General features: G+C 42.8%; 2 protein-coding genes across 3 annotated transcripts; both read right to left on the minus strand.

Annotated features, from left to right (window-relative positions):
• Positions 1-177: 177 nt before the first annotated feature.
• vars1 (valyl-tRNA synthetase 1) lies at positions 178-17,931 on the minus strand. Of its 2 annotated transcripts, none has more exons than XM_061819694.1 (29): positions 17,789-17,931; positions 15,932-16,284; positions 14,675-14,818; positions 14,322-14,535; positions 14,138-14,253; positions 13,621-13,696; positions 12,744-12,844; positions 11,993-12,120; positions 11,752-11,916; positions 11,562-11,643; positions 11,359-11,478; positions 10,428-10,536; positions 10,172-10,351; positions 9,297-9,421; positions 9,075-9,178; positions 8,611-8,769; positions 8,305-8,395; positions 8,122-8,227; positions 7,721-7,791; positions 5,599-5,724; positions 5,392-5,496; positions 4,963-5,110; positions 4,209-4,336; positions 3,482-3,637; positions 3,198-3,410; positions 2,320-2,431; positions 707-882; positions 431-580; positions 178-351 (listed from the first exon to the last, which is right to left on the minus strand). In XM_061819694.1, exons 2-29 carry the CDS (start codon positions 16,280-16,282, stop codon positions 283-285), a joined length of 3,825 nt encoding a protein of 1,274 aa, XP_061675678.1. In that variant the 5' UTR covers positions 16,283-16,284; positions 17,789-17,931; the 3' UTR covers positions 178-282. The 2 variants fall into 2 exon arrangements, with proteins under 2 accessions (XP_061675678.1, XP_061675677.1); XM_061819693.1 differs by having other exon boundaries at positions 15,932-16,287.
• Positions 17,932-19,488: 1,557 nt separating this feature from the next.
• On the minus strand, positions 19,489-25,777 carry LOC133500708 (uncharacterized). Its single transcript, XM_061819763.1, has 3 exons — positions 24,881-25,777; positions 23,071-23,856; positions 19,489-21,669 (listed from the first exon to the last, which is right to left on the minus strand). The coding sequence occupies exons 1-3, from the start codon at positions 25,166-25,168 to the stop codon at positions 21,118-21,120; spliced, it is 1,626 nt and encodes a 541-aa protein (XP_061675747.1). The 5' UTR covers positions 25,169-25,777; the 3' UTR covers positions 19,489-21,117.
• Between the last annotated feature and the right edge of the window lie 461 nt (positions 25,778-26,238).

A 26,238-nucleotide genomic window follows, 5' to 3' on the forward strand; every position in this document is an offset into this window, starting at 1 on the left:
ATAGAAGTCTACAAAATGGCTTTCAAAACACTTCTAAATCTAAAAAAAGTAAATGATAGAGCGAGAGAGATGGAAATAAATTCAAAGAAATATGAATAATGGAACTGTCTTTTCAGTGGAAGGTTAGTATTGCTTTGTAATGGAAGTTTAAAAAAAAAAAAAGGTGAGACTTGACAATGGCCTTTAGATTTTTTTTTTTTTTTTTAATCCAGTTGTTCTGACAAGATCATCCACTTGGAACATCAATAAAAATCCCTCCAACACGATGATAACGATGTGGCATTAAATCATCTTGCTAAAGTTGTTCATGGCTTCTTCGACTTTCTCCAGCTCCGTTTGACTCTGTCGCAGCTGCAACAAAAGCTTGTTAAGCATCTTACACATGAAAGAAAGAAGTTGTGCGAGGAGCTGCTTGTTGTTGTGTCTTCACCTTGTCAGCATCCTGCTGCTGCACCTTGAGCGGCACCTTGTCTCTGTAGTCGCTGTTGGCCATTTTGTCGTGCAGCTTCGCCATCAGCTTGTCCAGCTCACTTTTCTTCGCCTGCAGCTTGGACAACTCCTTGTCCACGTCAATTAGACCCTGACATGATCACCCCAAAAAAAAGACAGAAAGAAAAAGCGAAAACACCCAAGTTCACGAGCTTCTCCCATGAGATTTGGACTGAATCTACTTCCTGCTGTGTCACGCAACCACGGCGAGGGTCACCTTGATCATGAGGTTGACGGTACAGCGGTCAGACGCGATGGCCACAGCGCAGCCCGCCGGTACCGCCTGCTCGGCGCTCAGGGGGATCACGGCCTGACAGTACGACAGAGTCTGGATCTGAACGTTGGAAGTCTGCACCAGCGACACCGTGGCAGAGTCCGCACACTGGAGGTAACCTGGGATCGCACACACATAGAAAAGGATTGAATACACACTTACCACTGTTTATTAGCTGGACCGCAATACACTAACTACACTACAACTACTACATTTGAAGATGGAGACTAGTCACTGACACACACAACTTTAATTCCCTGTACTATGGTAACATCACATGTCTGCTCTTTGACATCACTGCTCCAACATTCTAGGGTGGGTGATAAGAAAAAAAAAAAAAAAAAAAAGAAAGAAAAAGCCCAAAATCACTACATTGACCCTTTAGATGGGCTCGAAATTTCAACGTCTGCTGTCAGCTAAAAGTTGAACTCCATGTTCTATGGGTGTCAAATATACTTTTTCCTTTTACATACAGTAAATCTTTAGTGAGTCACTGATGGTGTAGGGGTACACACGCCTGCCTTTGGCGTGGGATCGATTCCCGCTCAGTGATGGTGTCGATATCTTCTCTGCGACTGACTGGCGCCCAGTTCAGGGTGGAGTCTGCCTTTTGCCCGAAGCCAGCTGGGATAGGCTCCAGCTTTCCCGCAACCCTTGTGAGGATAAGCAGCTTGGATAATGAGACAAGATAAATCTTTACTCAGATACATCCATCCATTTTCTTAGCCGCTTATCCTCATGGGGGCCGCGTAGAGTGCTGCAGCCTCTACCAGCTGTCAATTTATATTTCTTATATGATTCTATAGATCCTTAACACATTTATAACTATTGTTGTTTTTTGAAATAACCTTACATACATCATTGTGATTCATAATAAAAATAGTACAACTTTAATTTGGGAAGCTCAGCGATGGTGTCGATATCTGCCCTGTGACTGGCGACCGGTTCAGGGTGTAGTCCGCCTTTCGCCCCAAGCTAGCTGGGATAGGCTTCAGCTTTATTGCAACCCTTGTGAGGATAAGTGGCTTGGATAATGACATGACATGACATAACTGCCATCCATCCATTTTCTTTGCCTGACGTTGGGCGAGAGGCACAGTACACCCTGGGGACTGGTCGCCAGCTAATCACAGGGTGTACTGTGTAGTCCAGTATACATTATGTAGAGAACAAGAAAATAACTATCATCCATCCATCCATCCATCCATTTCCTTTTGTCGCTTATCCTCACAAGGGTCGCGGGGAGTGCTGGAGCCTATCCCAGCTGTCAACGGGCAGGAGGCGAGGTACACCCTGAACTGGTTGCCAGCCAATCGCAGGGCACATGGAGACAAACAGCCGCACTCACAATCACACCTTGGGGCAATTTAGGAGTGTCCAATTACTGTTGCATGTTTTTTTGGGATGTGGGAGGAAACCGGAGTGCCCGGAGAGAAACTCCACACAGGCGGGGCCAGGATTGAACCCGGGACCTCAGCACTCTGAGGCCAACGCTTTCCAGCTGATCCACCGTGCCACCTCTTTACTCAGATGTGCACGTGTGTGTTTCTACTCACAGTCCGCCCTGGTTTTGGTCAGGTTATAGTCAGCCCTGAGCGAGCGGATGGTTTTGACCACGTTCATGACAAACTCCATGTTGCGGTCCACCTCGTCGCTGTTCCAGCAGAACTGCAAACAGAAAACAATAAGAAGTGAAGTGCCAGCTACTCAACAATTTACGTTTTTTTCCATTAATTTACAACAATGGGCGCCAAAGCTATGACTAGTATGTAATTGTAATTATCTAATGGTGTCAAGGAAGTAAATTGAAGTGATAAGCCAAAGGGGCGGCGCCCCTGGGCATCTAAATGGGCTTTGATGGGGGAGGGTGGAGAGCAGACGCGGTTCAGTCGGTTAACTATTTTGAAGGTTCCCGACCCGATCAGCTCTTTTTAAAACGTCACACCGGGAAGCGTCGACCGCTCTGACAAACGCTGGATTGGCAACCAAAACTGTCGGCAAGGTAAGAGATTTCCTCTTAACGCGAAAGAGAACATTCACCTGAACAAGCGAAGTCTAAAAACCTATTAAAAGAAGATAAGATAAACTATACAATACAGACCAAGTAAGAAATATTGCAGGAGCAATATCACATTAACCAACCAATCTTTTTCTTCAACTCAAAAGCTCTGCTTATCTCAAATCCAAAGCAATGCATCACCAGTTCGCCATCGTGGTGGTTTACAAATCTGAATTTTACAGACAAGCTAGGCAAGAATCTTGCAAGCCCACCCTTGAAAACGGCACTTCATCGAAATACACATGAAGGAGTTCAAAACATGTCACAAAAACATCTTTTGAGGGTTTGATATACTGAATTGAGTTCAAGGTTGCTCACAAAGTCAAAGTCTAAACATTTTGTCACGTACGGGGGCAGCAGAGCAGTGCGGCTCACCTCTTCAGCGTCGGGGTACGCCGTGACGGAGACGCTGGGGGCGTCGAGCTGAGGCCGTCGACGCGGCAACCTTTGGTAGAGCTCTTCGGTCACAAAGGGCATGATGGGAGAGAGCAGGCGGAGGCCCACGTCCAAACACGTGTACAGCGTCTGCCTGCACACGCCGGCTTGTTTCTCTTCTCCCACATTGTTGAACACGGGCTTCACGCTCTCCTGCGGCGACGGCAAAAAAGTGGCGTCAACGTGGTCGTTGAGGCGAGAAGACGCTAACGCGGTCGTCGTACCAAGTAGACGTCGCAGAGCTCGTACAGCCAGAAGTTGTAGATGGCGGTGGTGATGGCGGGGAAGTCATACGCCTTGAAGCCGGCGTCGCACAGGGAGACCGCCGCGCTCAGCCGGGAAAGGATCCAGCGGTCGGTAACGCTCTCCTCACCACACAGCTACCAGGAAATAAAAGTCATTATTTTAACCTATTTTCTGATAAGTTATATTCCAAACCAAAAACTGAATTATAACAAATTTCTACTGAGCATTTTCTGCATTAACGATTTGAAATGTCTTGTTTTTGAATAACGGGATTTGTTTTAATTTATATAAATCAGCAAAAAAAAAAAAAAGACCTTTTCATCGTTTATTAAAATAATCATTAGATGCAACTCCGATGATAGACCTCTCTCTCAGGTTTGCAAACAATAGGGGCGGGGATACTTCTTGGAGGCAGAAAGCGAGTGTCTACAGCTACCTTGGACTGAAAATGATGACCAAAACTTGCTTAGGGTCGCGCTGCCTGATATGTTACAAGTTTTATCGATCTCAAAACATCTAACAAAGAAATGAATGGAAATGAAAATCTGTTCAAGAGTCCCCCCCCCCCCCCCCAAAAAAAAAAAAAAAACACAGAAGGGTTTGGTTCCAAGTGGTGCCAACTGAGCGACTTGCTCCAGAAGTACATGTGACATCATGGAAAAAAGGTCTATACGGACAAATCCTATCCGTCAGCTGGACGCTCACCTGGGCTTTCTCCAAGGGGACAAAGTTGTCCCCCAACGTCTTCATGGCAAACTTGACGGCGTTCCACAGCTTGTTGCAGAAATGCCGGTAGCCCAGGATGCGATTGACGTCCAGGTTGATGTCCCTGCCTGAGGCAGGCGTTTTTGCATTAACGAGCAGTAAATATGACAACCGTAATTTCTGGTCAATAAGCCGTGACTTTTTTCACACGTTTTCAACCCTGCGGTTTATGTGGTGATGCGGCTATTTTTTTTCTAACGGCCGCAAGGGGGCACTCGAGCAGAAAAGGTAAGAGTGAGACTGGTGGAATATATGTGTAGAAGAAGTGACTTTTACCAGTATGTTTTTTTTTTGTTTTTTTTTTAACTAGGCCTGTTGGCACAGCGCTCGCGTTAAACTCTCTGTGTACCATCTTTCTTTATGAATATCTCGTGTTCCAATGTGGGTTTCAATGTGTGTGCTTGTACCTTTTACACAGCTGCGGCATATGTGTGCACCCAATGATATTTCCTTTACAAATGGACTGGGTGAGGCTTATAACCAGGTGCGCTCTATAGGCCGGGAAATTACAGTACGTCATTTTATAGTAGTAAATGGATGGATTCTAATAGACAAATATTAAGGTTCACGGCAGTGAGTGTGTTCAAATATCTTAGTGCATTTCTCACAATGCAAGCTGTGACACTGCGTCTTGCCAAAAGGCAAGATTTATTCCCACGTCTGTTCAGAGGCAAAATATGTGTCACACTTTCACCTTGGCTAGTATATGCACACAGGGCAAATCGGAGGGCGTCTGTGCCGCATTCCGGAATGCCGTTGGGGTAGTCTGACTTCTGGCCCTGTTTGGCACGCTCCACCTCCACCGGATCCAAGTTGCTGTACGTAAGCTGTGCATGCAGACCCTGAAGGCAATTTGGGAAGAGTAAAGTCGGCTCATCAATACAACTAGCAGGCACACAACAAGCGCAAGAAGTACTCCAGTGCCCTCTGGTGGCTTTGACTATCAACACCAGTCCTCATCATGAGTAAATCAATGACTGATGGCTTCAATAAAAGCTCTTGGGCTGGTTAATAAAGCTTACAGAAGAGGATGGTTCTCCGGGGGCCAATATAAGGAACAAAAGACAGTGTATGTGTCCGTATGTGTGTGTGTTGCATGCATCAAGGAGCGATTAGGCTTCACCTCCAGGGAGATCCCAGTTATAACATCAAGAGGGTCGATGACGTTGCCCAGAGACTTGCTCATCTTCCTTCCGTGGGCGTCCCTCACGACGGCGTGCAGATAAACCTGTGAACGATTACATCACTGCTGGTCGCTGTTGTCCTAATTAGGCTAACAAGTCACCCTCACAACCCCTCTGTAGCGCTGCGTGGCAGCGGCAGATCTCACCTCTTTAAAGGGCAGCTTGCCGGTCAGTTTGATGCCCATCATCACCATCCGAGCCACCCAGAAGAACAGGATGTCGTGACCAGTCTCCAGCAAGGTGCCGGGGTAGAACACACTCAGGTCCTGAGTCTTTTCATATAGGAAATGATCGTGGCATTTAAGAAGACCTTTTGAAAATCTACATGGAATATCAGGTGTTCTTTTTGCTGATTTACAAGTTGAGTCAGTGTTTAATATGACTACAGATTTGGAAAGCAGCCACCAACGGTTTAAACTTGACTTACAGTACAGTACACACTGCTTATGCAAAGTTAGACATACAGCAGTCACTCACATTTGACGCGCGCGACCACGTCCGCGAGCCTCCGTGCTCACAAATCTGCAGTAGAGCACGAAAGATCACGCGCGTAAAATTTGTTACGAGTAGAAAAAAAATAGATATTGAAAGACTTTGCTTATTTTGTGTAGTCTTGACTATTTACGTGTTTGTTTCATAAACATTAACTAAACAAGCCTGCTCCAAAACAACCGGTATTCACCCGGAAACAGGAAATGCTAGTTAACCGTACTGAGGATGTACGGACGTTGTGCAAAAGCGCATGTTCAGAGCTGCTTCACATACTGCAAGCGCATTTATGTCGAAAGTCATCAACATCATTATCTATGTCAAAGGAAATTCAGTTACACCAGGGGTGCTCGATGCGTCGATCGCGAGGCAGTGGGACAGTGTGCCCCCCCCCCCCAAAAAAAAATACGTTAGATTATCATCCACCTTGTTGCTTGATTCAGGTGTGGCCAACACGTTGAGCACACGCACATTAAGGCCCGTTCTAGCTGGACTCCTATTTACGGCAGTCCCCCGATGTGTGCCCCCCCCAACAACACATCACGATTGGCAACAGGAATGTTTGTTCCAATGTATCGCTAGCTTGTTGCCACGAACGCAGATTATGTTGAACTAAACTTTCAGCATTTTCAAAACATTGCGGAGACAGACTGTTCGTGTTTATTCCTTGACAGGCCAGTGCATTTAACTTTTATTCAGATAAAGTTTGTCAGATCAAGAATTTTTATTGATGAAAGTTTTTAAACTGTTTTATATTATGTTCTACTAATATCATTTGAAATTGGAAATTACCATTTCTGAGTTTGAAATTTTAGTTTTCTATTTTAGTTATGTGTTTATTTTATTTTAAATTTACAGTTATGTTATATATATAATAATTATTAGTTATTTTATGGCCATCCCTAAACACACCTGCAACTTTATCTGCGAGCATGACTGACCACACCTGTACATTTTTTAAATGTGAGTGACAGTATTACACTTTTGGGAGAAATTTCAGAAACAACAAAAAAATGAACTTGAACCGTTGAAGGTGAACGTAATTTGACCTCTAAACTTGATGTCCAACTGTTCATTGTTTCAGTACCTTGCTCTTTAACAAGAAGCTCAATGATAAAATTGTGGTGTTTGAGCAATTAATTGAACAGTGTATTTCTTGTTTTAAATAGAAATGGGATTGTGTAACTTAATACAGTTTGTCAAAGGCAAGACACGTTGCAGAGTCTGTTGAATGTAAGATGTTTGTTAAAGGAAAGACTTTTTTTCTGCATTCGGTCGGAGGCTAAATATGTTGTGTTTCCTGTCAAAACTGCTGTTAGACAGAAACCTCATCAGTACAAATAGAATATGGTTAATTTCACCATACGTTAACAGTGATGCACAGTAAATGCCTTTTGCGGACACAATCGATGACGTCATTGATAGGATCGGCTAATCATGACATGAAAGGCGATCGCCCGATCAGCCTGAAATGCTAATTATTGGCAGATACCACTCGAACCGATACGATTAGTGTAAAGACTAAATAAAAGGTATAATATTAACCTTGAACAATGTGGTGTTTGATTATGCAAGCAAAAAAAACTATATATTTTTTCCCCCTGAAATGTAGTCATGTTTGATATGCGAGGATCTTTGACCAGCAAAGAGTCGGGTTAGCTCCTGAGTAGTAAACAAGGACATTTGTTTCAATGCAACACACATTAAAGTGACATTTCTACTTAGTTTTGAAGCTAAAACTACTCTCTTGCTCCTGTGGTGCTGCGTTTGTGTTTGTACCTCATTAGGCCACCCAAAGATGGAGAAGGGGAAAATGCCAGATGAGAACCAAGTGTCCAGAACATCCTCGTCTGAAATACAACAACAGCAGCAGTTTATTAAATATTAAAGAGCATTAAAGCAGCACATCTATCCATTGGTTTTCTGTTGTGCGTCTCCCCATTAGGATTGTAGGTGAGCTGGAGCCCACTTCAGCTGAGCTTGGGCAACAGGCAAGATGCACCCTGCCAGCCAATCACACAACACATATAGACAAACAAACAAACAAACATTAACTCTCCCAGCTATGGACAAAGCAGATCCAAAGATCAAAGCCTGAGCCGAGATTCAAAGGCAGCACCTCTCATTGGATCATCAAAAAAAAAAATTGAAAGTGTTTTTGCCAGTTATAAAAAGATGACCTTGTCTGAGTGTAACTTTGTCAGGAGTCACGTTGAAGCGCTTTGCCGCTTTCTCTCTGGCCTCCTCAACTGTTCTCCCGCTCACCCAATAATGACCATCTAAATCCTAAAAGGAGAGACATGGGAAATGCCTAATAAATCCTAATGATAACACTGGAAATGAATGACTAGCGGTCATCTTACCTCGCCTGGTTTCACGGCGGGATCGTTCACAGTGATGAAATAAGCAGGGATGCGGTGACCCCACCACAGCTGCCGGGAAATACACCAATCCCTGAGATATAGAAAATTATACAAAACTGACTAACACCTTGCACACCCTTCAAATATGAAATGAATCTCTGTCGTAAATTTTTTCTGTCTTTCCGAAGTGGCGGCTACACAAAAAACATTTTGTTTGTACGAGCAATTGCTTTTTTTCCTCCCATACTCTGGGCTCACTTGCCGTTGCCACGGAATTGCCAGATTTTGTTTAGTAACCCTTCTGACCTTATGTTGTCCATCCAGTTGAACCAGGTCTTGAGGTGATGGTCAGGGATGATTTTGAGGCGCCCCTCTCGGACGGCGTCAGCTGCCTGCTTGCCCATGTCTGTGCAGTTGACGTACCACTGGGGCTTCAGCAGGGGCTCCACAATGTCCTTGGAACGACTACACACGCATGTATATAGAACATTAAAAAAGACACACACAAAAACATTGGAAAAAACTCACACAATCACACAAATATTTGGAAAAAAAAACAAACACACACAAACAAAAAATACACAAAAAGCATACAAAAGTCAAACAAAATAAACATGGAAATGAAAACAAATACAAAAACAACAGATGCCGGCACACACACACACACACAAAATGAACACAAAAAAATACACAACACCCAGTCAAAAATGTATGAAAAGAGAATGAAGACTACAATGAGAGCACAAAAATTTGAATGCAGTCAATGTCACCTGCAGACTGGCACAACCATGGGGTTGTCTTTAACCTCTTTGAAGTGCCCTCTCTCCTTGAGCGCCTCCAACACTGCTTTCCTGGCCTCGAAACGCTTCATGCCCTTGGGAAGAAAAAAAATAATAAATTAAGGCATGAAATAGTCCCTGAGCAAGCACAGTGGCAAGCGTCACAGCAGGGAACGCAGGGAACATTGTAACGTGAGCGGCGCACTACTGTACCAAGAAGGGAGGGGGCACGTTAATGAGCAGCCCATTCTCATCCAGGATGTTGATGAAGGGCAGGCTGTGTCGGATGCCGACATCGTGGTCGTTATGGTCGTGAGCGGGCGTGATTTTCACAGCACCTGAAGGGCAAACAATGCAGAAGAACATGAGAATACATTCCAGATCCATTCGAAATACATGAAAATCTGCAAGAGAAATTATCGTAATTTCCGGCCTATAAACTGCGATTTTTTTTTCCCCACACACTTTCAACCCTGCAGGTTATGCGTTGATGCGGCTAATTTGTGCATTTTTTTTTCCCTAAAGGCCGCAAGGGGGCACTCGGGTGGAAAAAGTTAGTGAGACCAGTGGGATATATGTGCCAAGGAAGTGGCTTTTACTGTTATGTTTTTTTTTTTAATTTACCGGTCCTGTTAGCACCACGCTAGTGAGTTTCTGCCACATCTCAATAATTTCAGTGTTTTTTTTGTTTTTTGTTTTTTAAACCGGCTATGTTCGTGCTACCGTGTTGTTGCTATGTTAAGCTAAGCTAAGGTATTAAAACTTTGAAAACTCTGTCTACCGTCTTTCTTTGTTATTATCTCGTGTTTCAATGTGGGTTTCTATGTGGGCACTTGCGGCTTTTACACAGGTGCGGTTTATGTATGTATCAAATGGTATTTCCTTAACAAATGTACTGGGTGAGGCTTGTAACCAGCTGTGCTCTGTAGGCCGGGAATTACAGTACATACAATCTGCTAGACACTGTAAGAAGAGTTGGTATTACACTTTCCTTTTTTTTTTTCCCTTGTCATATGGAGAGCTCTCGCACATTCATAAAACTAAGATAAAATGTAAAAAAATCAAATACAGGTATGTCCTGCTCTTACCTGTTCCAAAGCTCATATCCACAAAGTCGTCAAAAACAACTGGCATCTTGCGGTCACAAAAGGGGTGCAACACCATCTTCCCCTTCAGGTGTTGGTATCTGGAGTCGTCGGGGTGCACAGCCACAGCTGTATCACCCAGCATGGTCTCAATACGAGTGGTCGCCACGATCACCTCCTCGTCTGACAACGGTGGCAATGGTTACCGTGTGAACATGCAAACGAGTTTGGCTCGATGTTTATTGTTCCGCTCAAGTACCTGAACCGTCCACCTTGTAGGCAAACGACACCAAGACTCCAAACTCCACTTTGTCTTTGTAGCCTGGAACAGGGAGCAGCGTTCTGCCCGTCAGCTCCTTCTTGTCAACCTGGAAAGCAAACAGCAATTGGAATGCAAACACTACCAATATTTGTGACGGTCATTGTAAACTTTGGAATTTTAACACCACCACCCCGCCTTCCTTTACAAAGCTAGGCTTGATTGGCATAACTAGTTAATAGCAATTTAATATGCTTTTCCATCAATTTACTGCTGTCTAATTATTATCCTGTGCAGGTTTTGTATGATGCAACTTTACTTTCGTACACCTCATATATTAGCATTTTATTAATTTGATTCACTATTTCCTGATTCTACTGCAGTGGTGACAATATACCCATGACGGGCAAGGAATTTATTAAGGGAGGCCTTCAATTCTTTTTTTACATTTTTTTTTTTAATTTTTACTTGACAAACGTAATTTTGCAATAGTCATTTATTGTAATAGTATTTATTTTCCCAACAACTAATTGATGCATGCACAATATATTTATTTTAAAAATAAATGCTGCACATGCTTGTTTTGGACACTGACAATATATTAATTTTAAAGCATGATTATATATAGACTTGCAGTACATATATTTTACTTTATATACAATATAATCTTCTTAATTCTCTATAATGTGATTATATCAGAAAATGCGAGGAAACCAGTGAGCAGCCAATATATTTTTAATTGTTTTACTAGATACAGCATGTTTTATTTTTTGTTGACTGACTTGAAGAACTAGTCCTAGACTGGACCTTTATAAAGTGCTTGTATTTTAGTTGTGCTTTAATTTGGTTACTGCAGGCCTAACCACAAATTCAGAAAATACCCAAGTCCTTTAACAATAAATGTTTGATCCCAGCATGCTTTGCGACTTGCCTCAATGTCGGAGATGGCGGAGTTGAGCGAGCAAGACCAGTTGACCAGCCTCTTGCTCCGATAGATCACCCCCTCATCGTGCATACGGATGAAAGCCTCCTGTACTGCGTAGGAAAGTTTCTGCGACAAAAAATAAATAAATAAATAAACTTTGAGGTGGGTGCTTTGCAAGCTTATGTTAGAATGAGTTCGAAAATGCTCACGGGGTCCATTGTGAAGCACGCTCGGTCCCAGTCCAGAGAGGAGCCCAGTTTCTTCAGTTGGTGGTAGATCCGATCTCCTTTCCTGTGGAAACACACACACACACACACACACACACACACACACACACAGTGGTAGTGAAACAAAAGTTTCTTCATATCCAGCATCTCAACCAGCGTGTTGTCCGCTCACTCGTTCTTCCACTTCCAGACTTCCTCAATGAACTTCTCCCTTCCCAGGTCATGGCGGCTCATGCCTCTGTCCCTCATCAGCTTCTTCTCCACCACCACCTGGGTGGCGATGCCGGCGTGGTCGCAGCCAGGGTTCCACAGCGTGGTCTCGCCACGCATTCTGTGCCTAGACGTCAATGGGATGTGGATCAACATGCGACTATTCTGAGCTTCAATGTAGTTTGTACTATAAGCATTGTTACCATCTGGTCAGGCAATCCTGGATGGCATTGGTGAGGGCGTGACCCAAGTGGAGTGATCCCGTTACATTGGGTGGAGGGATGCACATCATGAAGATGCCTTTGGGGTTTGGACTATTAATACTTTGCCTCTGTTGAAATATGACAGTGAGAGCTGTGATCATATAACATATATTATCATATTATGACCAAGGAAATACACCATATGTCCCCTTGACACTAGGTAATAGTGAGGTGGGGTATCTTTAATGTATAGCTTTTTTATGTATAATCCAAATTGCAGTGAACCCCTGGCATCCCTCATATGTTGGGTACATTAATCTAGGAGAGAGCCCAGCCCCAAATAGAAAAATGAAAATGAAAATTAAGTAGTTGAGACCCATCCACAAAGGCCTGTAATTGCTTACAGATGATCCAAGATGGTGATCAAGCAATATTTTTGAATGAGAGATGGCTTTCTCCTGAGCAAAAAAGGCCAGTTATTTGTAGAAATAAACGGAACTGTCAAATAGTAGAGAACCTGTGTTGTTACGGAAATCACTGAACGTTGACTCGTTACAGCCATAATGCAGATAGTGACGTTGCCTACACAGTCCACATAGAACGGCTGCGTGATGCACATTTTTTTATAACGCCCCCGGCTGCCAAGCCCCGGAGGCGGAAGTTCTGTGTCCGCTGGCTACGCACTGAAAGTCACTTTATAATACAAAATAAGTTTCAAGTCACAACAAAAGGGTTAAAATATTATCCTTACCCCGTATTCTGGTTTGAAAAATCCCTGCTTCTCCCACCACGGATACCAGGCAGCCTCCACATACTGGGGACTGTACGAGTCAGGGAGCGGAGTGATGACATCTGACAGCAGGGGGAAAAAAAAAAAAACAGGCTAAAATATTCAGTTGAGGATGGATGTGGTTCAGATTACTTAAATTCATATGGCACCTCTTCACCTGCAGAGCAAATGAAGGCTTATACGTTTTTTTGAGTAATAACTATTCAATAGACAGTTTCGCATTATGATTTCACACTTAAATGCTCATTGCGTTTGTGCGAGTCGTGGTGTGTGCGCCGTGACTACCAAGGAGCAGTACAATACAGGCATCCGTAATAAAGTTTGACAACTGACTTAGTACGCTGCAGTCATTTTTTGCAAATGATACGATTATACATGAGCATTGCTATATAGTCTGTCTACAAGTGTTGCTTCACCATTTGTGTTCATATTGGTGCAATGTGTGTGTGTGCACCCATTCTCCTTCCCAAATACCACAACATTGATGTTAGTTTTGTTAGCTCGAGTATGGCATTTATCATTGTGTATTATTAGTGTTGCGCTGGCATACTTTTGTAACATGCTGTGAGGTTCCCTGCTACCATTTTGTATTTATGCATTTATTCTTCCATCTTGTTTCATCTTCATGGGTGCCAATCATGGCGAGCACGACTGTACAAGGTTACCATCGTACTTACTGCTTTTCAAATGATTCATTACCTAAAAGTAATTTCAAAACAATATTAACTGTCATTATGACTGAACTACTCTGTCAAAAACATCTGCATCTGTCAAAAAGAGGAAGCCCTACCCATAAAGTTTAATTACACTAACAACAAAACTAACTTGTTAAAATCACCTTTTTTCTCTCCACACGGCGTAGGAATGTTGTACGAGATGACCCCCAACTCCTTCTTCTCAGGTTTGGCCTTTTTCTAAAAAAAATAAATAAAAAGACCACAATAAACCATATTTTTGTTATTCATCATTCTTTAATCCACACCATTAAGCATTTGTATTATCAGGCAATATTGAAATATTTGGTTCCATTCATTTAGCATTTTCTTTTCCCAAAAATCGTTTTTTAACTTTTGCCTCAATATATGATTTGTTAACTGGTTTATTGTTAATAATAATGGTAAAAACAATGTTATGTCACCTTGATGAAATGTTTACATACAAATATTTAAAAGGAATGAGAATGACTCTTTTATTACAACAAATTATTTAAATAAAAAGACTACATATTTTAATTTGCACATTTTGACACCTCCCCCCCTCCTCATCTATGAACAATCTGGCCTATGTGTCTGTTTTAAAAAACAAATATGGCCCATGAACAAAAATGTCTAAAAGTGACTCTCGAGAAGTTGTACCTCTTGGGGTGGCTGGGTCTTCTTCTCTGCCTCCTTCTCCTTCTTCTGTTGGAATTTCTCCAGCTTTTCCCTCTTTTTCGCCTCCTTCTTCAGTTGGGCTTCTGTCTTTGGTAGCCCTGAAAGACTCAAAATGTCCACATTTTGGACAAAAACAATAACCAAGGTACATAAGTTACTTGCATACCATTAGGAATAGCGCCTCCCATGTCAATAGCAGCATCATTAGCAGCAGCAGGAGAAGTTGTACTAGTTTTGGCCTCAGCATCTGGCTTCACTGACACCATCTTCTCACACAGCTTGACCTTTCCCAGCACCTTGATGAAGTGTTTCTGATTGATGCAAGTGGTGAACCATCTGGTCACGTTGGTCAAAGACACCCTGTCGGTTGGTTCCAAAGCCTATACGAGTATACGTAGGACAGAAATATAGCAGCAGAAATACACCTTTATTATTAAGGAATTACTCCTTGAAATGAAACATCTCTTTTTAGAAGGGGTCCAACAAACAGAGAGTAATTAAAGAGATGAGAATACCCACATATTTGAAAGGCAGAAGAAGAGCCGAGACCACGGCCATGTCAGCAAGTGTGAGGCGCTCCCCAACCAGGTACGTTTTTGGCTCCAACATTTTATCCAGAACCTTCAGGACGCGGAACAGCTCAGCACGGGCCGTGTGCTGGATCTGCCGCATAACACCACGTTAATAACGCTCAACAAACGTAGTGGGTCAGAGAAAACATATGGCCCGCAGACAAGATCAGGCCAACCACATCATTTTATGTGAATCTTTTGAGTGCCATGCTAAGCTGGACATAAAAGTGATAATCAAATAAAGATGACATTTTAGATACTATTACCCAGCTAATCACAGAGGTTAGTTAAATCTGTGAGTAGTTGACGTCCCCTAAAAAGGCATCAAAGCACCACTTTTATATTAGACAGGGGTATGGCCTTCCAACATGACCACCACCGAAAGATCGTTCCTTGGCACCAAGATGCCACAAGATAGCATGAAAGCAATACTTTTATACTTCGGTCCGTACACAAACCAACTAGTTCACAAATGACTAATCTGCAAGCTAACACTGCCAAATTACAAAGCAGTTATCAGACCCTAAAAAAAAAAAATTGTATGTAAATGCTTTTGTGACAGGATGGGGCAACATTGGAGACTACAGTTGCTTTTTTACTTTAAACTTGTGGAGAAGAGGGGCACGGTGTGAAGGGAAGCTTCAAATGTCTTATTTATAACTGCTTCTAACAACAAAAGCCCATGTATCCATGGAGAAAAAAAGCATTGCATTATTAGTTTTTGCGACAGGCCGAAAGGCAAAGAAGAAAACAAGTTTGTGACGGTGGCCCCGAGAAAGAAATTTTAACCTTCTCCATGTTCTACAAATATTGAGGATCGACAATAACCCATAGAAGTAATATAACATTATTTCCATTAGTGCTTTTATAAAAATGTGTACTTGTCTGCATTATTAATTTCCTTAAAAAGTATTGATGCTGTAGTTTCTTTAAAAAAATGAAAGACAAAAATGATTTAAGCTGTTTTATTTTAGATGTCATTCAACATTCAGTTTGCTTTGCATTTTGTTCCCTTATTGTGCCAAAAATGAACTGAACCATGAACTAGTGAAAATGAAAGTAAGTTTTGTCGAGAACCGTGAATTTTGTCATACTACATTTATGTTGTTTCATGGTTGTTGCCCCGCAAGCAGGTGCAACTACAAGGTGGCCAGTGATGAAAATGTTTGACACCCCTGTGGTAAACGAAGGACACGCTGCTCACCTTCTTATCCAGTGTCGCCCCCATGAGGGGGAAGACAACGCCGCAGGACAACGGGATGAGCTCGTTGTCGGCGAAGCTCAGCCACTGCCACACCTCGCTCTGCTGCTTGACGTCCGCACCGGCTCTCTTTCCCAGCACAGCCAGGTACCAGGCCACAGCGTTGGACCCACTCAGTACGTCTGTGCCTTCCCCAGCACCCAGCACCAAAGTGGGTGTGGAGCGGGCACAGAGGCCAGCGGGTGGGTCCCCGCTGACTGCCTTGACCCCAGAGGATGGCGAAGCCTCGGCAGCCAGGAGTGCCAGGAGACTTCGGAAGTCGTTGGGGTTGGGGGACACATAAAGAGTGGCCATCCCTGCTGGAGGCAAATATTGAAATAACATGAGTGGTAATAAAGCCTTTTATATATTTATACTACAACACTAGTGAGAGTGACCCTGAAAAGTAAATGAAATTTATTAAAAGTAGATGAAATTTAACATATACAGTAAACCCCCGGGTCATGGTGTGCGTGTGTATGTGAGAGAGAGAGAGCGGTTCATCATCAAAGCAATCTAAAGTAAACTTCAAAAAAAAAAAAAAAAGGGAAAAACAACTGAGTGAACTGATAACCTGATTAGTGAGCGGGATTGGGGGGAAAAAAAAAAAATCAATGTTACAGAGAGACCACGTTTAAAAAAATAACAACACTAAAACAGCATTGGATGCAATATGTTATTTCATTCATGAATGCCGGTAATGTTACCAACAGTAGCTTGCTTTGTAGTGATTTTGATGGCATAGTAATTAAAGCCATTCAATCCTAATTGCACAGCATTGTTATTAACATTAATGACACTATAGCTTCTAAAGTTTTGTTGGGCCTCATGAGACCTAATTTGGGCTCCAAACTGGCACTTTTTGGCACTGGTTCAGTGCTTGATTTAAAACATGCCAGAAAATGGGCAAAAATGAAGATCACTCATTTGTTTGCTTTCAGGGAGGACTGGGGAAATCAGAACGTAGTTCAATTTGACTGGGAATCTGAGGAGTGGACTCTTAATTATTATTAAATTATATTTTAAAAATCCCTCCATTCATTTTCAATTCCTTCCCAATCTTGGGCCATCATTGTACATTCAATTATCTAGCCAGTGGTGATTGAATGTCATTGTATTTTAACGCATACTAGTTGTTAAATGTTCATTAATGCATTTTCCTTATACGATTATGGTTTGGTAGAATGGACTCGAGCCCAGGAGTACTATGAATGTAATGTTGAGAAATGTTCTCTACCTGCAAAAGGTGCTTAATTGATGTCTCACTTTACAGCGTAAAAAAGAACAGATATATAATTACAAAGTAATTCAGGGCAGAAAACTGATGCTATGCTGTGGATGGAGAATGTGAGGTGGATCACCTCCATTTCTCAACAGTGATTCACTGAATACAGAGAGAATAAAACTACTCTAATGGCTAAAGAACACATTGACACACCGAGTGAGTGTTCCAAAAACCAAACATACCTTTTAAATTAAGTCTGATTTGAAACATTTCAAAGTTCTGCGATAGACGTAGAATTCGAGTTTGAAAGTGTAAATTAAATTGGTAACGCCGCAAAAACAGTAGTACAAAAATAGTAGTCACAGTACTTTATAAACAAAATGAAATGTGCTACTTTTTCGAAGAGAAAAAAAAATTGCATCGCTAATATTGATCAAGTAAGGCGGCTTGATTGTCGCCACCTGTCAAAACAACCTCAATGCTAAGTCAATTTCAAGTTTTAACCACAATTGAGTGCTTTTTTTCATCAGGTAAGATGTTGGTTATAAGCGCTTCCGTTGTTAGTTTGCACGTGTCTACATGTGTGTTGCTCTTACCTTTGAAAGAAACAATAAATAACGTCAGCTGGTCCCAAAAACTCCTCGCCGCATGAAATCACTCACTGCACGCCGTACATTCACAGTCTGATGCAATGGGACAACGCTTCCGGGTTTCAGTCGCCGCTTCCGCCTCAGAACGGATGTGTCCAAATATAAAAAGAAAATATTTTGGTTTTGTAGGATAATGGATCTTTATCATAAAATTACAACGCTGCAATCAATTTTTTCCCCCTTTTCTTGCTTGAAGTGTACTTTAAAGCGCTTTAATGACGACGACCCCTCCAACCCCCGCACGGCCGCTTTGTGAGAACAGAACGGTCTGCATTACAGACCATTAAGTCATATTTATTTTTAAAAATTTATTTTTATTACTCTACAGCACATCAAAGGGATCTTAACATACGATTCCAGATCGTGAATTCAGATATTCGTGAAAATGTTTTTTTCATTTCCCCCAAATTTTACTCTTTTTGTTTTTATTTAATGTCTTCCTTTTTCTTTTTGTTTTTTTTTTGCGTGGAAACCAATCCCAAACATAATTGTTCGTGGATGAATATAAAAGATTGCTTATCCATCCATCCAACATTTTCTTTGCCGCTTATCCCCACGAGGTTCACGGGGAGTGCCTATCCCAACTGTCACTGGGCAGGAGGCGGGGTACACCCTGAACTGGTTGCCAGCCAATCACAGGGCACATAGAGACAAACAGCCACACTCACAATCACACCTAGGGGCAATTTAGAAAATTAATGTTGCATGTTTTTGGGATGTGGGAGGAAACCGGAGTGCCCGGAGAAAACCCACGCGGCCACGGGGAGAACATGCAAACTCCACACAGTCGGGGCCGGGCTCGAACTTGGGTCCTCAGAACTGTGAGGCTTTACCAGCTTCTCCACCATGGCGCCAATTGTTTATTTAAACAAAAAATAAAAACAAAACGGAGTTTGAGGAAATTTATTTCATGTGTGTACCCAAGTGATCGTAGTTTCATCTATTTGAGAAATGAGTTTTTGTGCTCTATCTTTCATGCTCTGAAACGCCATAAGATGGCACTAAAGCCCTCAAAGTATTGATCGGTATCAAGGAAGTAGCTAAAGTAATACATCTCAACAGAGAGAAGAGCATGTTTGTATGTGTGGGTTTTTATTCCAAGAAAGAAAAAAATCCTTGAAAAGAGAGGAAACGGTACAAGTTGTCATGAGTTGTTAAGCTTTACTGAAGCCCAACAACAACAACAAAAAACTTTCAGAAAATAGGAGTGAGAGAAATGGGGAAGGGGGGAGAAATACGCCCCTCTCATTCTCACAATATTCACACGTAATGGGAATAGGTGCATGAAGAGGATGAGAAAGGAGGAGAAAAAGAGAGAGTGGTCAAAACACTCCTGAGCACATTTGCAAGGATACACACAAGTACTTTGCCAAGAGCTATGGAAGAATAAAACATGCAAGGGGTTATATAAAACCAATGTGTCATACTGGAGATGAAACATACATTCTCCACATAACTATAAATATAGACAATCTTTTCAATAAATTAGGTGGCTCATCAATTATTCACAGCAAGGCTTTTTCCCGCTTCCATCCAAAAAGTGGGGCTTACTGCACTCCCATTTGTTTTGGTTTTGGTGCTACTTATTTGATCATACTGACACAATAAGATTTGGGCTTGTTAGCACAGTGTGCAAGTGGTTAGCACATCTGCTTATGCTTCAGTCAGGATGTTCGAATATCAGCTTGTTTGGAATTTGCATGTGCTTCTGATGCTTGTGAGGTTTTTCTTAGTTTTGTTTTTGTTTTTTTTTTTGGTCAGACGCTCCAAAACATGCATAAGATGAACAAATTCTCCACTTCTTGCCTGATCCTGACCCAAATGAGGACAAGCGCTGTAGAATATCAATGGATGGCCTGGTTGAGTCATAGCTGGAACAATAAAACAAAAGCTGCAATTCTCTTTTATTTAAACGTACAACGCAAACATATTCAATCATCATTATTACAACTACGATAAAAGAAGCATTTCTTCCCTTTATCACACTTTAGAGGTCATTTGCAAAAATATATATAATGGTTAACAGTGATTTAAAGTAGACATACAGTGCCCCCCCCCCCCTTTGCGCACACACACAAATTAAACAGTTCCCAGATGTTTTACTAAGTACTCATAAAATTCAAGAAATGGTCAAATGTGCTAGTATTTTTATGCTGTCATATTTCATCTTATCTCGTACTCTATGTATATTTCACAAGGCTTGACACTTATGGGGCTAACTTGAGCCCTTGGGTATCAAATTTCATGTGTAAATGTATGTTGGTATGAAGATGAGTCCTTGAAAACGCAATGAAAGGATTTTCCCTGTAGGCAGCACCATGTGTTTGTGTATTGGACATGGACACATTACCAAACACAAATATGGCCCAACCTCACTGATTAATAAACGAGGATCACAACCTAATCTTAATCTGTGCATCAAACAAAAATCCATGCAGCTCTGCTTACCTAATTTAACATGATCGCAGGGATGCCACATAAGCAGGAGATCTGGATCTGTATAATAACAGTGGCGCTGGAGCTACAAGTCAAGGTCCAGAGGCCACATCCAGCCCACCACCACTAAATAGTCTACTCCATTAAAAATGTTTTTTTAAAAAATGGCAAAAAATCTGTACCAAAACAAAATTATTCTTAATAACCTTTTCCCCATCAAATCCCTTTCACAATAGTCGTACACTTAAATATTTGGTTGCCACAATTTTCCCTGACTTTGAATCTCAAATGCAATTTGTTGTTAAAAATACATAGTGGCCTACTCTATTAGCAATGTATTGTGGGGAAAATAATATAGGAAAATTATCGGCTGATGAGCCGATATAGTTGCATGATGTTCGCAGTCCATCTGAGAGAAACCAAAACTACGATGAAATTTTCTTCGACAACTTTGCTCTGCAGATAGTGTTGTGCAGGTGTTGCTTGAAAGTGGCTGGGGAGCTTTGCCCAGCTGACCTCCAAATCATGGCTGGAGAAACATGGTGTGGGGGTGGCCATTGTGTAAATGATTATATTAAAGTAAAAGTACCAGAAGTATTGAGCGGCTTGCTCACAGACATTTTCAGAAATAGAGAGATAAAATATTTACTTAATTTCATATTTGGTCCTCTAAGACCCAACTGTTTATATAGAAGTTGTGAAAAGTCCATTTTCCACAATTTGTCCCTTTTAAATAGAAAAAAATAATCATTTGTGTTCATTGTAAAGCCTTGAAAAAGTTTGTCAAATAAGATTCCTGTGCAAGAAAAAAAAACCAACACAATCACTCCAAAATGTTCCTACTCGGTCTCAGACAGAACAGTGTGGACCGGTGTCGTTTCCTTCTCCCGTCCAAAACCTTCTGTGAAAGCCCCAAACACCACACCCACCACCCCGATGACGATATTGCCCCCCATGATGAACGTATTGACCACCCCAGCTACGCTTCTCCACACGAGCTGGCCCGTCCCTCCGCCCAGGGCTAGCGCTTGATCCCCCATCTCCATCGCCACTGTCCCGGCGTAGTCCCCGCTCTGCCTCAGAAGACGTCCTCCGAAGAACTTGCTTACCCACCAGGTGTTGCCCAGGGCGTCCCCGAAGATCCCCACCGTGTCGCCGGCCAGCGTCCCCATGCCGGTGACGCCCGTGAAGCAACTGTTCAGCAATTCTGCCAGCATGGAGGAGGCGCAGTAGTAAATGCTGTAGATGGAGTTCATCAGGATGTCGAGCAGCGTTTCGGCTCCCCAGCGCATCCACGACAACAGGTCCGACGTCAAGAGGTAGAAGACGTACAAGGTGTCTCCTGGAAGAGCAGCGAGGACGCCGAGTTCTTCCCGGGCAACATAGGTCGCCTGGATTAAGAGACAAAATCACTTTTAAGAGAGGAAAACATTTGAAGCATTACTTTTCCTTCAACACACTATATTATATTCTACCGAGGGTAGGCCCATCATTTTTATATGTGGTTAAAAAAAAATAATAAAGTTCATCTATTGATTAGGCTCCTGAAGGCTTTTCCTTTTTTTCCCCCTCTCTTTCTTTCTAGCAAAGGCTTGGGGGGTTGTACCAACAATGAGAACAATTTGGAACTGGTTGTAATGGACCTTTCCAACTGGTGATCTTCAGCTCCGCCCCCCTTAGCTACAGTTGCCATGCCCCACAATCTTCCAAAATGGCGACTGAACATAACGGGTTTGAACTGGATCCTCTTTCGCGTATTCCAGATAATATTGGGGTATGTTTTTTGACAAATGCAATGGACTTGTCCAAGAGACTTCTACAGAGAGGTCTCCACTATTTCACGCAAGGATATGTACACGGAATTAAGATTTTGGACAGAGCAGGACGCAATGTCAGAGTTACAGCAAAACGTTGGCGATCGATGCAAAAATGTTTGACGCCTCACAAACTTCACATTGAAATCCAACAGGATGAAATAGTGGAATCGTACTGCGCATGTAAAGCAGGGTGAGTACTTTTTACTTGGAAAGATCACGAGTATTATCATTGTAGTCTTTATAAGTGAGTGGGTGTATTCATTTGACTTGGCTCGTAATGGAACCTAGTGCCCCGTCTTAAAAGTCCAATGTGATACAAATGGGCAAATAGACATTTCTCTTGCATGACATGGCCCATTTACGTATCACGAACCCAACTCGTCGGCATAAAACATTCCACACTTCATTCAGCAGGTCAGTGATACATTAACAAAGTTAAAGTTGTTCTCCTGCAATGTATAAAGCACTGATAATAATGACATCAAACTCAGAGAAGATACTTCTCCCTAAATTACCTTCGAACATACAGCCTTGTGTTTGTTGATATTGTTCATATTTAGTTCTACGTGCGGTCTTCCGCGAGCCTTAATCCATCGTAGACACTTCGTCATCTGTGTTTTAGGCTTTGGAAAATGAATCAAGCGAGCCCCTTGTAACCTAGCCGGATATCTTTCATCAGAATTACACGTTCCCCAAGCGCATCTGAGGACCTTTTTTTTTTTTTTTTCGTAACATTAACTTTTCCAAGCGCATGCAACCGATAACCAGCATTGCTTGTGGGACATGATGACAAGAGGGCCAGGGGTTAAGACAATGCGCCTATCTGATTGGCTATTATTGTATGAGTGATTGACAGGTCGGAAAGGTCCGTTCCCTCCACCCGCAATTCTATTGAAGATAAGCAGTATGGAAACTGGATGGATGGAAATAAAAGAGGCCCTTTTGGGACACAGTGAAGAGAAGAAAAATGTTCACCTGTCCAGGGAACTGAGTGATTCTGGAGAAGATTGGCCTGAGAGGGGCTTTGAGGATGGACAATGTGGTGGAGAAGATGAAGACCACAGTGCTGCTGCTGTTGGCGTCTGTCTTGTCCTCCTGTTCCGACACACTTTCGACAGAACGCTTCTCATCAGCCTCTTCCGCACTGCTGCTCTCCGTCTTCACTGCAGACTCCTCTGTCACGTCCGTTTCCCTCGCAACCGCTTCGCTTTCATCCGCCTCGCTTTCATCCACATCACTTGCATCTGCTTCTCTTGCATCGTATTTGCTTTCATCATAAACTTTGCAGTCCGAACCACTTTCTTCTGCAGCCAACTCTCGTGTGGGGTCCTCGGTGCGAAGACTCTGATCGACACCGGTCGACTCCCCGCCCGCCCCTGCGCAGCCTCCAGAGAACAGCTCCTCTACTCCCAACCTCTCCTGTAGCTCCTTGATGCTCACTCGCCTCTCGCTGACTTCATCATTTCCCGTGTCGCTGATCAAGCCCAAGCTGAAGCCGCCTTCGGCCTCCGGGACCGAGCAGCATGCCGCGGACCACAGCAGCGGCCCCGCCTGACACCCCTCGTCCCCGGGTACCCCTGCCCCCGTTAGGACGTAGAGCTCCCCACCGAGCGAGCTGCACTTGGGAGCGACGCTGGAGCGAACCAGCGTGGAGACGGCCCAGTCCCACCGCTGGAGAGGGGATTCTGTAGGTGGAGACAGATGGTTGCCACCTCGGAGCAGAGCTGGAATAAACACTTTGACACCATCCTCTTCTAATTCCTGTATGGAAAAACCACAAATCGAATATAATCTTTTACCGCTATTAAATTCTAAGATTTGTTCTACTGAGCAGATTTGTATTTATGTCTATTTCTCTTATTTTCACAATGTTCCTCATGGTTGCAATGCTTACAGTATTGTGGAGTGTTGGATATTTTTTTATTTTCTATTGATGTAGTGCCATGTCATGGAGCTAGAACTAAAAGTAGATTAACAATAGTATAATAATGATAGATTCTTTAATAAATCAGATTCATTAAGTCAGCAATTTTCCACACTACACTTGGTTGGTCAGAGTGATTTACAGGCCGCACTACCAGTGACTAATTGCATAGTCAGAAATGTTTTGTTTGGGTGGCTGAGGGCTGGTCAATTTCTTTTGCCAATTGTTGTTTGGTTTTTTTTTGGAGGGGGGGTGACTATTGGGGAAATCGCCCTCCAGTAAGGGTGGCCACGCTCACCATAACTCCACCCCTGCTTTTGTGTCATATTTTGCAGCAAAACAGAATATCATTTGGGCATTTGAGAGGTTCCACAATGACATTAAGTGTAGAAAAAGAAATCCTTCCATCCATTATCTGAGCCGCTTATCCTCACAAGTATCGCGGGGGTTCTGGAGCATATCCCAGCTATCTTCCTGGAGGAGGTGGGGTACACCCTGAATTGGTGGCCCGCCACTCTCGGGCCACATATAAACATTTGCGTAATTGCTGTTATAAGTTTGAAAACCATTGAAATAGAGCTGCAATAAAGAATTGACTGATTGCCATATTAATACATTTTTTAAATGAAAGTTTTACTTTGGGAAACAACATTTACAGACTAAACCAGTAACTGAATCATATTCAGTTTGTGCAATTTCAATTTTAAATAACCTGTTTTTGAATAAAGGATGGAAGTGATTTTTTTGAAACATGATTCGATTGATTGAAAAAAGAACAGAATCGATTCTTTGAGTAATCGTTTGTTGCAACCTTAATTTGAAATGTGGTAAATTGCACCTATGTGACAGACGTGGCCTTACCAGAAGCTCTTCTCCCTCTTGTCCCTGCGTCCATCCAGGGCCTAAACGGAAGGCTGATGCGACGGCCGTTTCACAGTCGAGCCTGCGCAGGGTGGCGAAGTCGTGGCCGCCGGGCGTCCTGTGACACAGAGGGCTCGGCGCCAAGCCTTCCCACTGAGGAAATTTCTGCCCGTGGAAGCAGCGGCCGCACTGGGGGTCCGGCGCAGCGCTGTTGTCAGCTGCCGGTGACAGGCCCCAGCCTCGCACTGGGCCCAGCAGGGCCATCAGCCACACAACAGCAGTCAGCATGTTGGTGGCGGTGGTGGGGTGGGCGGTTGAGCTCAGCAAATCTCTCTCACAAAGCCATGCAGTGTGTGAGAGGGTGACAAATAATCTAGTGTCTTCCTGTATTCCTCACTGGCTGCTTGCTCCTAAAACCATGTTGCAAGTCAGCGAATGAACCACTAGTGCAGGCTCAATCTTGCTCGCATCACCCCCCCCCCACCCCTCAACTGTCAGCTCCACCCCAGGCCCCTCCCCTTTTTATGGTCTCCGTGGCGACACTTTTACTCTTCTAGACAAGCCCAGCTCACACCCACCACAACCTGCCTGTTACCTGTAAGTCAACATTCCCAAACACACGCTGACAGCGATCAAGCGACATCACAGATATTCCACGTGGCCCCGGCGGGGTCACAGAGGTGGCTGTCATGAATAAAATGGCAACAGGAGTGATGGGATTCATTTTCCAATGTGTACATAATGTGTGGGACAGAGTTTTACATGGAAATTTTCTGATGTAATATTTCTAGTGTTTATTTAAAAATAAATAAATAAACCAAGGTTGCGGTGAACTAGCATGAGCACAAGCCATATCTTTAGGCAAGACTCCAGGAATTTTTTTTTTTCTAAACGATTGAAGACACAACACCCACCGCATACTAAGCAAAGCTGCTAAATTCAACTGAAATGAACCATCACGTGAAAAAGTTGCAGTTGGCTAGTCTTCACTGCACATCTACTGGTGTGCTACAGAAAAACTGACTTTGTATCAGGTCTTCTCATGCAATATATATATATATATATATATATATATATATATATATATATATATATATAAAATTGACCTACAAAAATGGCAAATTGTCAAAGAAGCAGACAATGGGGAAGAAACTGTAGATATTTTGAAAAGCTTTTGGCAATGATTGATTTCCCTCCCTCCACTGATTGCACCCATGCATTTGCACAACAGACAGCCACAGGTTCATATTAAACGATATAAATAGCTGAGTATTATTGTAAAAGACAAATACTCTCCAAGAGGGGTTGTGTCAGGAAGGGCATCCGGCATAAAAACTGTGCCAAACAAATATGAGCGT

This window comes from Syngnathoides biaculeatus, chromosome 5 (genome assembly GCF_019802595.1).
Source record: "Syngnathoides biaculeatus isolate LvHL_M chromosome 5, ASM1980259v1, whole genome shotgun sequence".
Lineage (NCBI taxonomy): Eukaryota > Metazoa > Chordata > Actinopteri > Syngnathiformes > Syngnathidae > Syngnathoides > Syngnathoides biaculeatus.

Bases quoted from the DNA above. Each gene is read 5' to 3' on its own strand.
- LOC133500708 (XM_061819763.1), bottom strand. From the start codon at position 25,168: ATGCTGACTGCTGTTGTGTGGCTGATGGCCCTGCTGGGCCCAGTGCGA. The intron at 23,857-24,880 runs GTAAGGCCACGT...TTTTCCATACAG, and splicing joins AAGAGGGAGAAGAGCTTCTG to GAATTAGAAGAGGATGGTGT. The intron at 21,670-23,070 runs GTGAACATTTTT...CTCTTAATCCAG, and splicing joins TCACTCAGTTCCCTGGACAG to GCGACCTATGTTGCCCGGGA.
- vars1 (XM_061819694.1), bottom strand. From the start codon at position 16,282: ATGGCCACTCTTTATGTGTCCCCCAACCCCAACGACTTCCGAAGTCTC. The intron at 9,422-10,171 runs GTAAGAGCAGGA...TTTGCCCTTCAG, and splicing joins GGATATGAGCTTTGGAACAG to GTGCTGTGAAAATCACGCCC. The intron at 9,179-9,296 runs GTACAGTAGTGC...TTTCTTCCCAAG, and splicing joins ACGTGCCCCCTCCCTTCTTG to GGCATGAAGCGTTTCGAGGC.